General features: G+C 41.2%; 1 protein-coding gene across 1 annotated transcript; it reads right to left on the reverse strand.

The window, feature by feature from the left end:
• Positions 1 to 159: 159 nt before the first annotated feature.
• LOC134440577 (large ribosomal subunit protein uL3-like) lies at positions 160 to 9,418 on the reverse strand. Its single transcript, XM_063190699.1, has 10 exons — positions 9,313 to 9,418; positions 7,737 to 7,929; positions 6,847 to 7,015; positions 6,335 to 6,470; positions 4,568 to 4,754; positions 2,454 to 2,614; positions 2,052 to 2,153; positions 1,662 to 1,757; positions 785 to 904; positions 160 to 305 (listed from the first exon to the last, which is right to left on the reverse strand). Exons 1-10 carry the CDS (start codon positions 9,313 to 9,315, stop codon positions 240 to 242), a joined length of 1,233 nt encoding a protein of 410 aa, XP_063046769.1. The 5' UTR covers positions 9,316 to 9,418; the 3' UTR covers positions 160 to 239.
• Positions 9,419 to 14,718: the final 5,300 nt, after the last annotated feature.

Consider the following 14,718-nt stretch of genomic DNA (forward strand, 5'->3'; position numbering starts at 1 on the left):
TAGTTTGCCATCGTACTTTAAACATTATTTCCTTAATTTCCATAGGATGTCAATGTAATCCATTAGAATTAAATCAATACAATTAAATCTTTAATAAGAGCTAACAATAATTTCAAAGGACAGTGCTTTGATAACACAAAAGATATGTGCAACACCAGCCATTTTGTAAAGACCATTATTTTATTTTCCATTTGCTGTATTTCATTCTACTGGTGTGAAATGTCTTCCGTGTTGTGATCTCAGTCCAGCTCATCTGTCTGAGTTTCTGGTTGGTGTTTCTTAAAGGCGTCCTTCTTAAGTGGACCCTGTGGTACAGGTGAAATAAAAGACAGAGAAAGAGAGAGGGGGTGAGAGATAACAACACTTGCTACTATGATGTTATTCTGGCACAACTGCGTTATTCTGGCACACTGTGGTGTTATTCTGGCAAAAGTTCCAGCAGACATATGGCATATCTCTACCTCCCTGACCAACACCCCAAACCCCTCAACACACACACACACACACACACACACACACACACACACACACACACACACACACACACACACACACACACACACACACACACACACACACACACAAGAATAATGTATATTTTATCGTTTGCAAACATACTGTAATTGCCCCTCTAGGCCATTATAGGCTTCACAGTCATCCTTACATCCTTACAGCATAATTGTCTGGAGTTGGGGGTGAGGGTGGGTTTGGGAGTGCAACTGACAAATGATGTAACACAAATGAATACGTTCTCACTAGCATCATGACACATGAGGTCTCTTACCATAAACGCCCTCTTCTCCTGGTCAGTCTGGAAGCGGCCGTGACCGAACTTGGATGTGGTGTCAATGAACTTGAGTTCAATGGTCTCCTTAGCCTTGCGTGATGTGTGCACCAGGAGAGACTGAAAAGGCAAAAAAGAGCAAATGAGGAAAAAAATGTTGTTGTTTGGTAAAATGCTACGAAGAAATGAATTTAACCTGTTGAATGTTTTGAATATAAGCAGGACCTAGAATGAACTGAAATATTGGAATACACACGATACCATGCTATACATACTTGGAATACAGGCTATACCATATGAAACAATTAGGTTATTAACATAAAATATGTAATTAATGTGCATAAATCGTAGAAAATAATACACTATGTGTTCAAAGAATAGAACAATAGTATTCAATTATCTATCTCTAATGAATAAATCCCAGCAAAATGATTCCAAATTTAGGCAACCATAGAGAAAGACAGGAATAGTTCAGTTTCAATAACTAGTTTTTAGTAGTTTTAGTTTTAATAGTCATAGTAGTTTTAGTAACTAGTTTTAGTTTAGTGTATTTAGCTTTACCTGCACCATAATTTAGCTGTAATAGTTTTAGTTTTAGTTACTATTTTTTGTTTTTTTTAGTAGTAGTTTTAGTTTAAATAGCTACTCTTAGTAACTATGTTTTATTTAATTAGTTAATATAAGTAATTAGTTATAATAAGTAATTAGTTTTAGTTTAGTTTTTAGCCTTTTAGTTTAAGTATTAGTTCAGTAATTTTAGTTTTATTAGTTTTGTTAACTAGTTTTTGTTTAGTTGTTATTAGTTTTGTCCTAGTTAGTTTTCTTTGTTTCTGTTCGAAAAAAAAAATTCTGGTTCAGAGCCTAGGTCATACCATACCTTTCTGAGAGTGAGGACACGCTTTTTGGTGCCGACCACACAGCCCTTCACCATAAGGAAGTCATTGTTCACGTCTCCATAGTGAGGGAAAGCACCCTGGGGGAGGCAGGGGAATTAAACACAGTTAAAAAGTCATCTCTCTATAAAATATTAGTTACAACACACATGAAAAAAAAACTTAAATGTTTTAAGGACTTAAGGTCATTTTTTTGTAAATGACTTTTTTATCTAAGCAAATAGAAATTATTTTCATTTACATACATTGAATACGAAGACATGAAAAAGTCTCTGACATTATTTTTTTGTCTCTTTGTATTCAGTGTATGTAAACTATTGGTTTGAACTATATTTGAAACACAGCATTGTATTGAAATGTGTTCCTGGGGTTACCATGGGGGTGACAGTCTTCTGAGTGGTGTCGTAATTCGTGGAGCCGTTGTTGCGCACAACTTTGCCATCCTGGACATGGACTGCTTTGCCAACACGGTAAATCTTAAACACACAAAAAAATTAGAACGTGTATATATACACATAAATTGATTTGATCCCATCTGCTGTAATTCACCACCAGCATCACAATTAGAAATAACAGTAGCAATACTGATTCCACAGACAATGATATAGCCATGATATTTGCAATTAAGTGTTTTTTATCCTAAATTCCATAAAGTTACTGTCCTAAACATACAGAAAACTGTTGACATAATTACACACACACACACACACACACACACACACACACACACACACACACACACACACACACACAGAGTAAGAACAGATTTGTCGTACCTTCTTGTTGATTTCGGTGCGGTGGTTGTAGCCCTTCTGTCCAGCGCGGGCGATGGTGTAGCCCACACGGGATGGATGCCAGGCCCCAATGCAGGCCACCTTGCGCAGGCCCTTGTGGGTCTTCCTGGGAAGCTTCTTGGTGTGCCAGCGGCTCGTCACACCTTAAACATGATACACATGACACTTACTGAACAGTCAAGAAGATCTATACACACTTCAAATGGTTATAAATGAAAATGTAAATCAAAATTAATTTAACTCGATATACAATTTACAGACATCAAATTATTGTCCTGTCACGCCTACTCTCAAACTGGTGTCTGATGTCTTCACTATGAAACCTGGAAATGCACGTATGCAGCCACTGAGACTTATTCCAATTGAATTGTGTGCGATTGGCATTGACAGCAATGCCTGGACCAGACTGAATGTCAGTTTGAGAAAAGGTGGTGACAAAGCAGTAAATTGATGTCTGTAAATTCTTTTACACTTTTAATATGGCAAGACGTCATATATACACCTTTTTTATATACATTCATTTTGGGACATCCTGTGTTACAGCAAATACTGCCCAATATCAAGATTTTAATGCTAAAATGCTGAACTACAGCTTAGATTTGAGCCATAACCTGTACCTACATAGGCAAAGCTTAGCATACAGGGTTTGAATAATAAAACACAAAGATGTCACAATGCCCCAGAGCTTACAAAGTTTAACTTGTGATTTGAATGTCATAAATGAGTTTAATAACTGCCTTTATTTATCTAACCATTGGGATACAGTTACTGTGTGTGCATTTGCAATTAAAGCCCAAATATTGCATGCTGTTTGTGTTTGCAATCAAAGACAGTTTCCAGTTTAACCAGTTCCCTATCCAGACACACAGCACTGTACTTAACAAAAGAAATACAAGCTTAGCTTGAATGTCTTCTTATTACTTTACTATTTATTTGTTCAAGGAGCATGACACACAGACTGATGTTTTGATGTTAAGGTAGATGTCTCCTGAAAAACTGGCAGTAGAACGTTGTCTGGAATAGCATGGAGAACGTCTCCCTTTGTCTTGGATATACGTAGAGTAGAGGATGACATTTTTCAGGAATTCCCGTGGGTCCCGCAGGTCTTGTGGGATTCGCGCGGGAAAGGAGTCAAAATTTTAAAGATGAGCGGGCAGGAGCGGGAATAAAGATTAATGGGAGTGGGCAGGAGCGGGAATAAAAATGAACGTGAGCGGGAATTCTGCTTATTTTTTATTTGAAAAACAAACAAAAAAAGCATAATTTTGTTGACGAAACGGGAGTGGGGTTGATTTTGAGTGGGAGTGGGCAGGATTGGGAACATTCTTTTCAGGAGTGGACGGTATGGGATTTGTTTCTTTTACTCCAGTTCGGGATGGGACGGGATGGGATATTTTTTCTGGGACCGGGATGGGACGGGAGTGAAAATCCACTCCCGTGTCATGCTCTAACGTAGAGCACAGTAAACTAGTTTGCCCTCTGAGTGCTTGGTGTGCAGTAAAGCATGTTTGGCATGTGATAGCTGACCTCGGCCCCGGGATGTTTTAAGCGGAGATCCGCTCGCACCTCACTGTGAGTAAAGTAATAGTAAAGTGGGACCACTAGTGAATCTGAGGGGTTTGGGGAGAAGGAGAAGAATTCAAGAGCCTTTGTGTAAGATAGGTGAATGGGTGGAGGGATTAAATCTCTGAGAAGGGGACAATAGGAAGGTAGCTGTCCATCACTTGTCTGGCTCCTCCCAAACTACATAACATTACTGTACATTAGTTGAAAGCAAGCTGGTCCACTTCAATCACAGTCCCAGACTGTGAGCACCAAAAAGGCTAGAGCACAAGTGACCTCCTTTCCTAAGTTGAACTCATTACTGTACATTAGTTTCCATGACCCATGGTAACCGGTTTCCCATCCAGACAACCAGACAATTTGAAAAAACTCCCGCACACTGACCACTTCACTGTTTTTCTTAAATACACAACGGTTTGTTTTTTTCAAATTGTCTGCTGAGTGACCCATGGGCCATCTCCGACGCACCTGCCGGCTGAGGTGTGCGAAAAAATAAAGTTTTACACCATCCAGACAACCAGACAGTGCTGTACCTTTGAAGCCGTGACCCTTGGTGACCCCGATGACGTCGATCATCTCGTCCTGGCTGAAGACTGAGGTCACGGGCACGGCCTGCTCCAGCCTCTCCTTGGCCCAGTCCACCTTGTCAGAGACGGAGCCGCCATTCAGCTGAACCTCCATCAGGTGGGCCTTCTTCTGCCGCAGGGGCAGCAGACGCACCTACACACACACACACACACACACACACACACACACACACACACACACACACACACACACACACACACACACACACACACACACAGTGCAGACAGATGTGCACACACAGGGACACAAGTGGACACACATACACCCATCATACACACACACACACACACACACACACACACACACACACACACACACACACACACACACACACACACACACACACACACACACACACACACACACACACACACACACACACAGTGCAGACAGATGTGCACACACAGGGACACAAGTGGACACACATACACCCATCATACACACACAAACACACACACACACACACACACACACACACACACACACGATTAAATATAGAGTGATAGCCGATTATAGCCACTATATTGAATGTAATTTCTTACATTGTCACAAAGATTAAGCAGGGTGTGAGAATTAACTATGTCGTTGACTGAAATATTACCAATCAACACAAACTAGGTAAATTCTATAGCGTTTTGACACATGTTGGGCTGGTCATATAATGTCAAGCGATACGTCCAGTTTGAACTGTAATGGCTCTCTGGGGGGCTTTCACTGGAAGACTTCAGTCGGTTCCTCAAGAAAATGTATTTTTAAACTGTCATCCGAAACCCTCTCTCCATTCACACCAGTGATCCGGGTGGGTGCGGGTGGGTGTGTAGGCTATATGGGTGCTGAGAGGGGAGGCAGCTTATGAGTAGTAATCTGTCTGCCACATGTCCGGAGAGAGAGAGAGAGAGAGAGAGAGAGAGAGAGAGAGAGAGAGAGAGAGAGAGAACGAGAGAGAACGAGAGAGAGAACGAGGGCAAAGGCAGTTGATCACATAAACAGTTCAGTATTACCTGAGTGCAGCTTCTTAAGTTGAGTTGTGAATGTATAGTAACTATGAGGGAGAACTTCACTTCTGGTATTATTAGCTACTGTATGCTTGAATGTGCTGAACAGTTCACAGTAGACTCTTGAGAGACTATCCCTCCAAATACCATGAAATCATGAAACTTCTCACAGTACTCCCAATGCCGGCCCATTGGCAAATGTAAGTCTCAGAACAATGCCACATACAAAGTAGCTATAGAATGGGAAAAAAATAAAGTGTAGGTCTTAACTGAAAAACTGAGGAACAAACTGGGTTTTCTTGTAATTTGCCAAAGAAAAAATGTGGTGTTGTCTACTGTGGTGTACCATGCCATAAACTGGCATCTTACCCATGGGACCCAAAACGCAGGTTCAAATCTGGTCGGGGTCATTTCCCAACCCCACCTCCACCTCTCTATCCCACTCACTTCCTTTCACTCGTCACTGTCCGTATTTGAATTAAAAGCCCAAAAAGCCCATGAAATATGGAAGAAAGTCACCAGAGCATCATCCTGTGACACACCAGATTGTGAATTACAGGAGCACAGAGGATACCTGACTCTTCTATGTGAGCCCACGAAATATCTTTGAAAATAAAAATTGAACTTTGCTCGAACTTCTGAGCATCCTATTGCTGCACATATTGGTGTGGACAATGTGCACTTAGGCACTGCAAGCAAATGAGCATACGGTGGTACCTGTGTGTGCACGATGACGCGGATGACGGAGCAGTACTTCTTCATGGCGTCAAAGTCCTTCTCCAGTTGCTTCTTACCGGTCTCATCGGTCCACTTCTTGCTGTACTTTGTGAAAGCCTTCTTCTTACTCTTATACCTGGAGGACAGTGTTAAAGCATTGCGGAGAGGCAGAACAGCATGTTTTAATATCAGCACATACATTTTTTGTGCATTTGTTTCTTTTTCATAGATGTATAGACAAATAATAGCCCGAAGTCTACGAGAAAAACAACATAATACATATATCAAAACAGCAATACCCCATATCCATGGAATAAACAGTTAATATCTGTACATTTGGTCAACAATGTGTGACATTTGTCTGTTCATGTGTGATGTTTGTGTACTTTTAACCCATTATTAACAAAACATTACATATAACTAGATGCTGTCATAAAGTGAATATGTTCAAAAAACAACGTATGGAACATTTATTAAAACATAAAACCGAATGACGCTGAGCACAAACGCACCAGTTTTTGTAGAATCTGCGTCGGCACTCGTCGCTCATGTGCTCGGCGAAGATGGTCTTGAAGTTGCGCAGGCCTCTGATGGTGTTGATGTAACCCACCAGTCCCACCACCACCACGGGTGGAGTCTCAATGATGGTCACCGCCTCCACAACCTCACGCTTGGAGAGCTCTACAGGCAGCATCAGAAACAACAGGGCACATTTCAATGTGATTGCACAGCATACAACAGGACAACACACCAGAAAGTAAAGGTGCAAAACAAAATATTCTTACAGGGCATCTACCTTATTAGGTACAGTGGAATACCTTTTCTATAAACTATGTAAACTTATACACTTATGTTGTAATTACATTAGGAAGAGTACTTCCACCTCTACTTTATCCACCTCTGCATACCATACAGTACATGTAATGATGGTCAACGCCACTACCAACTCCCACTTAATATCTCTGAAAGGAACACCTGCAGGACAGGATCAATTTGCCAGAGTGATAATATGCCAGGCCACAGTGCAGCACATTGTTAACCGTACACAACTAAACTGACTCTGCATTTAGGCCTGCACTGCATCACTCAAAGCAAAAGCAGGGTACATGAAAGATTCAAATCAGCAATCAAGTGGTCGGATGTCAAATGACCATCTATAACTACTGACCCACTACAGGCTACTATAGTCTCGATAAAGTAAGAAGGAAGAATGGAGTTTTGAAAATGCAGGTTACTTCTTCACATCACTTCACCAGACATTGATGAGATTTATCATCAAATTCATTAGGGGCTCACTTAGACATTTGTTCATGTACACCTCAACATTGTTGAGGTATTGGAGGCATGTCGAATCAACTCTGTCAAGAATAATACCAATGGTAGGTCGTTTTACTGTACATACTGGAGCCAGTGCGTGAGGTCTCCCTGAGAGTGTGGGTCATGCCGGCCTTGTAGCCGAGGAAGGCGGTGAGGTGGACGGGTTTGCTGGGGTCGTCCTTGGGCCAGCTGCGCACCTTCCCCCTGTGCTTGCGGCTGCGCTTGCGGGGCAGGAACCCCAGGTGCCCGTGACGGGGGGCATGGAATTTACGGTGAGACTATCAGGAGAAAAAATATTAGGAGAAAGGAAAGTGAACTCATACCATGATGATGTCTATGCAGTACACTGCAGAACATTAAAGTACATCACATCACATGATTTAGCAGGTGTTTCTGACCAAAACAACCAATAGAGGAGAAAACTGGGGTACATAGAGGGGTAAAGGAAGGGGCAAATTATTATACCGCTATTTTTAACCCATTTTAGCCTAAGCCCTTTTTGGGAAAGGGTGGCCTCTGCCCATTAAATCATACATTTCTCAACCTCCAAAGGACATAAAAACATGAAATAAGTTGCATTTAAAAGCTAGGACCCTCCTTTTGCATTACAATGTGTTCATTCACCTCTAACATACACACATTTTAATAAGAGCCTGATTGTAGCGTATATGTGTTTCTAAAATGGATTAAATGTCATGCTAATTCTAAAACATAAATTCACTGAAACATGTTGCTTTGTTTTTGTTTTTGTATCTTCTTTCATCAAGTGTTAAGGGTATGCTTGTGCGTGAAGTAGGAAGTTATGTCCGAAGAGACAGAGCTCCACCCACCGCTGAAGGTGTGACTCGTCATGTGTACGTGTATATATATGTCATGCTACACATGAAACCATTTGTCCAGAGCCAAATGTCACCAAGATATAGAACTGCACTCCTTTTAGCACGTGGGGAGGATTTGACTCCTGAAGCCCTCCTTAGAACCCTGCTTTACTGTAGCCACTTCACGAGTACTAATTGTAAAATAAAATGCGTATTGCTTTGAAGATAAAGTATGATGTATTAAATAGCATCTGTTATTACCAGATATTTAACTAAGTATAGGTAAAATAAAATAGTTATAAAAATAATGCTTTACCACATATATATCATTTTCTTAAATATACCAAAATAGGCTAACATGAATACACTGCCAGCTATTATTGGATGTCTGCAATTTTGGCAAGCTGAATTAAAGCATTCTGAACAAGAATTTGGTTAATTAAAATAGCATAGGCAAAGTTATTATAAGTTGTCCATCTCCGTCTCTGTATATGTTATCACATGTCAAGTGAGCAATGCGCTAATGCAATTGTGTTATAATAGCCATAAAACAGCAACAAAATAACCGACAACACCAGTGTGGTAAATCTACCGGTACTAAGACATGAGGCACACACGTGGAACAACCTAGTCCACCATGACAAATGTCAGCTCAAAGAAACCCCCTTGACAAATCAACTCTTATATCACCTCCCTATAAGCATTCACTTACAGAACATGACACACTCCACACAAAACGACATACTCCGACACACTAAACCCTTGCGAGACAACAGTGGTATATGTCCTAAGTGTACCTATGAGGAAAGCATAAGGAGAGGAAAAGTCAGGAGAGCGACTAACCATAGTTGTGCACTCTATCCCAGCTGAGGTGCAAAGAGACAGGAGCAAGTGCTGGACTGAGAGTCATGCCCAAGATGATGGACACTTAATCTGCCGTTTGGCAGCCGCCACAAGGGGTGTTACTTTTCAAACAACCCTCATGGTGCCAAGTTATGATGTTACTAAGTTTGGGGGGTGAGGGGGAGTCTTCACTCTACAAAGGGCTGTTACCACGGTACGCTTGGACCAGAGGAAAGCTAGTCTCTGTGGAAATACATTCAGTAGTTACTGATAATAGCCCTGTGAAATAAAAGTTGACAATGTATTGACATGTGCTTTGACCAATAATGGATTGCTGCAAATGGTTTAATTGAATTGCCTGATCTTCCAGCACCTGGTGTGTTAATTCTGGACTGAGAATGGACATGTGAAGAATCAGATGCTGAAAGGACATGCATACTTTAAAACCCCAAATACAACTAACTCTGCCCCTTAAAAGATTATTGTTTCTGTTTCGTTTGTTTTTCTGCCTGCCCACCTGCCTGTCTGTCTGTCTGTAGGCTGTCTGCCTGTCTGTATTTTAACAACATAGTGCATAGTGTCTTTTAACAACATATTGTACAGTGATTTACACAAACATTTCAGGAATGAGTCTCCTACATGACCTCATTAACCTTTGAGGAAAATTGGGTCAAGTTGAAGGTCAAAGATTGAATTATTTCCAACCCTTTTAACTCTGTCCAAAAAATGACCCAATTTACATTTTTTCTACAGGCTAAATTTACAAATTGGTGACAAAGCAACAGTTGAATGTTAAATAGCCTGAGTGAAGACATGCATCTTCACACGTCCACAACAGAGTTATCTTCCATAAACGTTGCAATGCAGTTTTGCATTAATCTGGTTTTAAATTATTTATCTCAAGCATATTGATCTAAAACATGACGTAGGTCTACAAGCATACATTTCAGCACTCTCCAAAACATGCAAACTACTGCTGCCCATATAGGGCCTACCTGGTGACATTTCACTGGCCCACTATTGGGTCATTTCCACTGCACATATTTTCCCGGTACCGCTCAACTCAGCCGCCAACATTTTGCATTTCGACTTGCGCTCAACTCAGTTCAACCAAAGAGGCTTGAGACAAGAGGGCTTACTCATGTCATAACAGCGTAGTACGAAATGATGGCGAGGGGAGTACGGAAATTTTATTCTTCTTCTACGGTCAGTATTGGAAGCACCTGGGAAGCATGCAATGACACTTCCGCGAGGGTCGGAGTGTGGAACAGGTCATAGGACAGCGTGAATGTTTGTCAGCTGTCCTTAATTACCCCGAGCAATTACTGCTGACCAACAGCTGCCGTTAATTTGGCCACAAATTATCCATCATGGTGTCGCCCCCACTGACCATGTGCAAGGGAGTACGGAATCGCACCCACTGACCAATGACCATGCGCAAGGGAGTTAATTTTCCATCCATCCGTGTCCTCAGGCAACGCCACCGTACTACACCGTGGCCAATGCATTTCCCCCCAAGAGATTGTTCTTCTGTTGAGTTTCTTTGGTTCAACTCAGCTCTAAAGCCAGCTGGCTGGCTGAAGCGAGCTGAACAGTATGTTGACAACCAGCCCACTGATTGGTCAAGAGGCGTGACCTCACCCCCCATGTCTTCACGCCGGGACTTTAAAAAAGGCACCATAACAAACTACGGATGTAGGCAGAAAGAGTAAAACGATTGCAGTTGCGAGTTGCTTTCTCCGACAAAGTATAGTCTTGTCGTTTTGTCCACATTCCTATTTCCACTTCTTTTGTATTACTATATCTGTTATTAAAATATAAATCAGCGCTACTGGTGAGTCTCCATGGACATATATTTGATAAGTTAGCCTATTTAATAGGCTAACCAACTTTGATGTTGAAATGTTTATTTAGAAAATAGTGATTTATAAGTGAGACAGTGGAGAGGGTGAGAGACTTTAAATTCCTTGGCGTTACCATCTCAGAGGACCTCACCTGGGACAGTCACACACAGCGCATTATTAAAAAAAGCCAGCAACGTCTGTACCACCTCAGACGATTGAGAAAGTTTGGCATGAGACCCAAGATCCTGAGGTCGTTTTACAGAGGCACCATTGAGAGCATTCTGACGGGGACCATTATTGCATGGTATGGGAACTGCTCTCAAGCCAACAGGAGAGCTCTTCAGAGGGTTGTGCGTACAGCTCAGTACATATGCGGCTGTGACTTACCCTCCACACTGAAGCTGTTCGAGGGAAGGAGCATCAGGAAGGCAAAAAAGATCTTGGCTGATCCTAGTCACCCCAACCATGAACTGTTTACTCTATTACCATCTGGGAAACGGTACAGAAGCCTGAAGTCTCACACTACCAGACTCCAGAGTAGTTTCTTCCACCAAGCAGTTAGATTATTGAATTCATGCTGAAGACAACAAGGCACTTTCTTTGCACTTTTTTCCACCCCCCCCCCCCTCTCTTTTTTATTTTTATTTTTAAAATCTTTTTGAGGACACAAGAAAAACACAATTTAACTTCAATTTAGCTTCAAACCTATAATAAGAAGTAATAAATAAATAAAAAAAGTAAAAAATAAATAATCTTGAATCTTGAATCTTGAATAAAATTGTGGAGATAACAAAATAATAAAAGTGGAGTTTCTGCCCGAGAGTGACATGTAGCCTGGGGAGCGTACGTTCCCCGGGTCCTATGTTCCCCTGTCTTTGTTAGGGACCGGGGAACATAGGACCCTTTTTTCAAAAAAGGGTTCTAAGTTCCCCGCATTGTATGTGTCCAAGTTTTCAAATTGTGCCCTTCCCAAGACCATCCCTAAACCTAACCTGTCAGTAATGCAATGTTTCTGAGTTGTAAATTTGTGCCCTGACCAAAACTATCCCTAAACCTAACCTGTCACAGTTGCAACAACAACCTGCGCTTTGCCATGCGGCAGCAGTCTACTTGGAAGTAGTGGGGAAAAAAGGGTCCTATGTTCCCCGGTAGAGGGGAACATAGGACCTGGGGAAATAGGACCTGGGGAACATAGGGATGACCCCGTAGCCTGCTATGTTCCCCAACATTGTTAATCATCATTGTCAACGAAAGCACAACAATAGCACATTGCACCTGAATTTTGTAGACTATTCTTTATTTTCTCTTTGTTATATTTTCTGTTTTTTTTTTTTAAACTAAAGTTTTACGCCATGTAAGAAAGTGATGATAGTGAGTATAAAACATTCTAACTTGTAACTTTCTTGCCAGCAACAAGTTGCCCCATTCCAATCAGTCTGTTAATCAGCGACTCCCCTCACCTGAGTACTATGGGCTGATATGCCATGATTCAATTATTGCCTGTACTTGCCAAATACCTGACTACTGCAGTCACATGGTACTCTGAGGGGGAGCAGTACCACAGTCCGGGTACCTCAGTGATGGTGTCAGGAAGATGAGGGGGCAGGACAGTAACAAGTATAGTCATGGAGGAGGATGGGTGAGAGCACTGTTGTTTTTGTAGATGTTAACATTCTTGACCATAAAGCCAAATACATTGTCACTGTACAACCAAAGCTGCCGATTTTTCACTGTAAATTTGATTTTTTTTTACAGTGTGGCTCGCTATCTGCAGGTATACCCTCGTAGGCAAAAATATGCCATGTGATTGTGCGAAGTCCACAATGCTGGTCAAACGAATGCAATCCCAATAGTTATATTTAATATCAATCAAAGTTGTGCAGTGGGTTGTGGCAGTTAGGCTGTAAGCGAACCATTCAAAGGGGGTGCGCAGGAAAACAAAGTTTGAGAATTGCTGCTTAGGAAAAGCAGCTGAGCTGGATATCCTCAACAGTAACCCATGCCAGTGAGGGTACATTTCAACCATCAATATCATGTGTTCATCATTGGCTCACTTTATCTGCAGAAGTGCATGTGGAAACAGTGCAAAATAGAACAAGGAAAACTGAAAAAAATGCTCTGCAAATGTTTTTCGCTGGTGTAGACACTTTTTAGCTTTCCATAATGTCAGATGGTCCCTTAGGTGCAGCCTTAGGTGAAACCTTCTTGGGGGCTGCTTGTTTTCGAATGGAAAAGCCAACCATTCTGATTTGACAGCCCTGGTCAGCTCAACACAGCGCAACACAGCACGGCACAGCACAGCCGGGTTAAGGTGGAAAACTGGTATATGTCTTCTTTCATTTGAGCAAGAAGACATACAGCTGTCAGCTGTCAACTGCACATACTTGCTGGACAACATGTGCATTCTACAAGCTTAGTCTATACCATGGCTTCCATTTACCGTGAAGTTTCTGGATGCTGCCTACTGGGCCCATCAGAAATATTCCTGACTGAATCACTGGCTGCTGAAACCAAATATATTATCAATCAGGCATACAGCCCCCGGGGCTCTGAGTCAGGGCCACAGATTACCAGTAGCCCTAAAGGTGTGACCCAGTTTATTAAGATACTGCTCCCATGGCCATGATGATACTTCATAGGCCTGATATGCATTGCTGGTTAATCTTCAAAAACTTCTTTGATATAGCCTAAGGCAAACAATTAAAAAAGTATTAGTTGAAATGTGCTCATTTACCACATGCTCATAGTCTTTAGCACCAGGAGTAGAGTAGAAACTTATGTATTTGAGCACAAACGCTGCCCTAGTCTGCTATGAATAGGTACCAAGGTTGTTGTTTTTTTAATGCAAGATATTTGAACTGCCACAGAACTACTGTACAAACGGTATGGTGCATTCATGACAGGGAGAAGAGGGACATCTAGTGGAGGAAAATAGGACTACACACTCAACGTGAAAGTGGACTGACCTTTTGCCTTTGACCTTCTGTTGTCAATCCTTTCTATAATTTATTTACAGCTCAAAATACACATGATTATTACTGAGCACTAGTTGGCGAGTATTTAAAACACAACGCAACAAATGTCTTGCCTGTTGTTCACTTACCCACGTTTAATTTTTATTTTTTATTTTATTTTTTTTATTAGAAAACAGACAAGTACAGAGACATAGAAACAGACAGGGAAACGAAACATCTACGCCAGGGGTATGAGACAGAACAAATATATACATCTAGTACACAATTTTGAATTTTTTACATAAGTTTACAGTTTTGATTGCTTTTTTGTTTGGAGCGCCACATATTGTTTTAAAATAAAAGTCCACATCTTTTAAAAAGTAAACAAAAGAAGGCCTCGTTTTGTTAAATTTGCATTTGTGAAAGTTATATTTAGCTAGAATAATAAACAAATTAATAAGAAAATATTCCTCCTCAAGCTCTTCACTATAATTGGTGAAACCAAAAAAAACATTCTGCAAGCGTAACTGAAATTGTTCATGAATATGATCTATAATAAAACAGCAAAACCTTCTCCAGAATTCTCGGGAAAAATCACAGAACCAAAA

Source organism: Engraulis encrasicolus, chromosome 2 (genome assembly GCF_034702125.1).
Source record: "Engraulis encrasicolus isolate BLACKSEA-1 chromosome 2, IST_EnEncr_1.0, whole genome shotgun sequence".
Lineage (NCBI taxonomy): Eukaryota > Metazoa > Chordata > Actinopteri > Clupeiformes > Engraulidae > Engraulis > Engraulis encrasicolus.

Coding starts and splice junctions, on each gene's coding strand:
- LOC134440577 (XM_063190699.1), bottom strand. Junction 2,615..4,567: donor CAAGGGTCACGGCTTCAAAG/GTACAGCACTGT, acceptor ATCATGTTTAAG/GTGTGACGAGCCGCTGGCAC. Junction 306..784: donor AGGAGAAGAGGGCGTTTATG/GTAAGAGACCTC, acceptor CCTGTACCACAG/GGTCCACTTAAGAAGGACGC.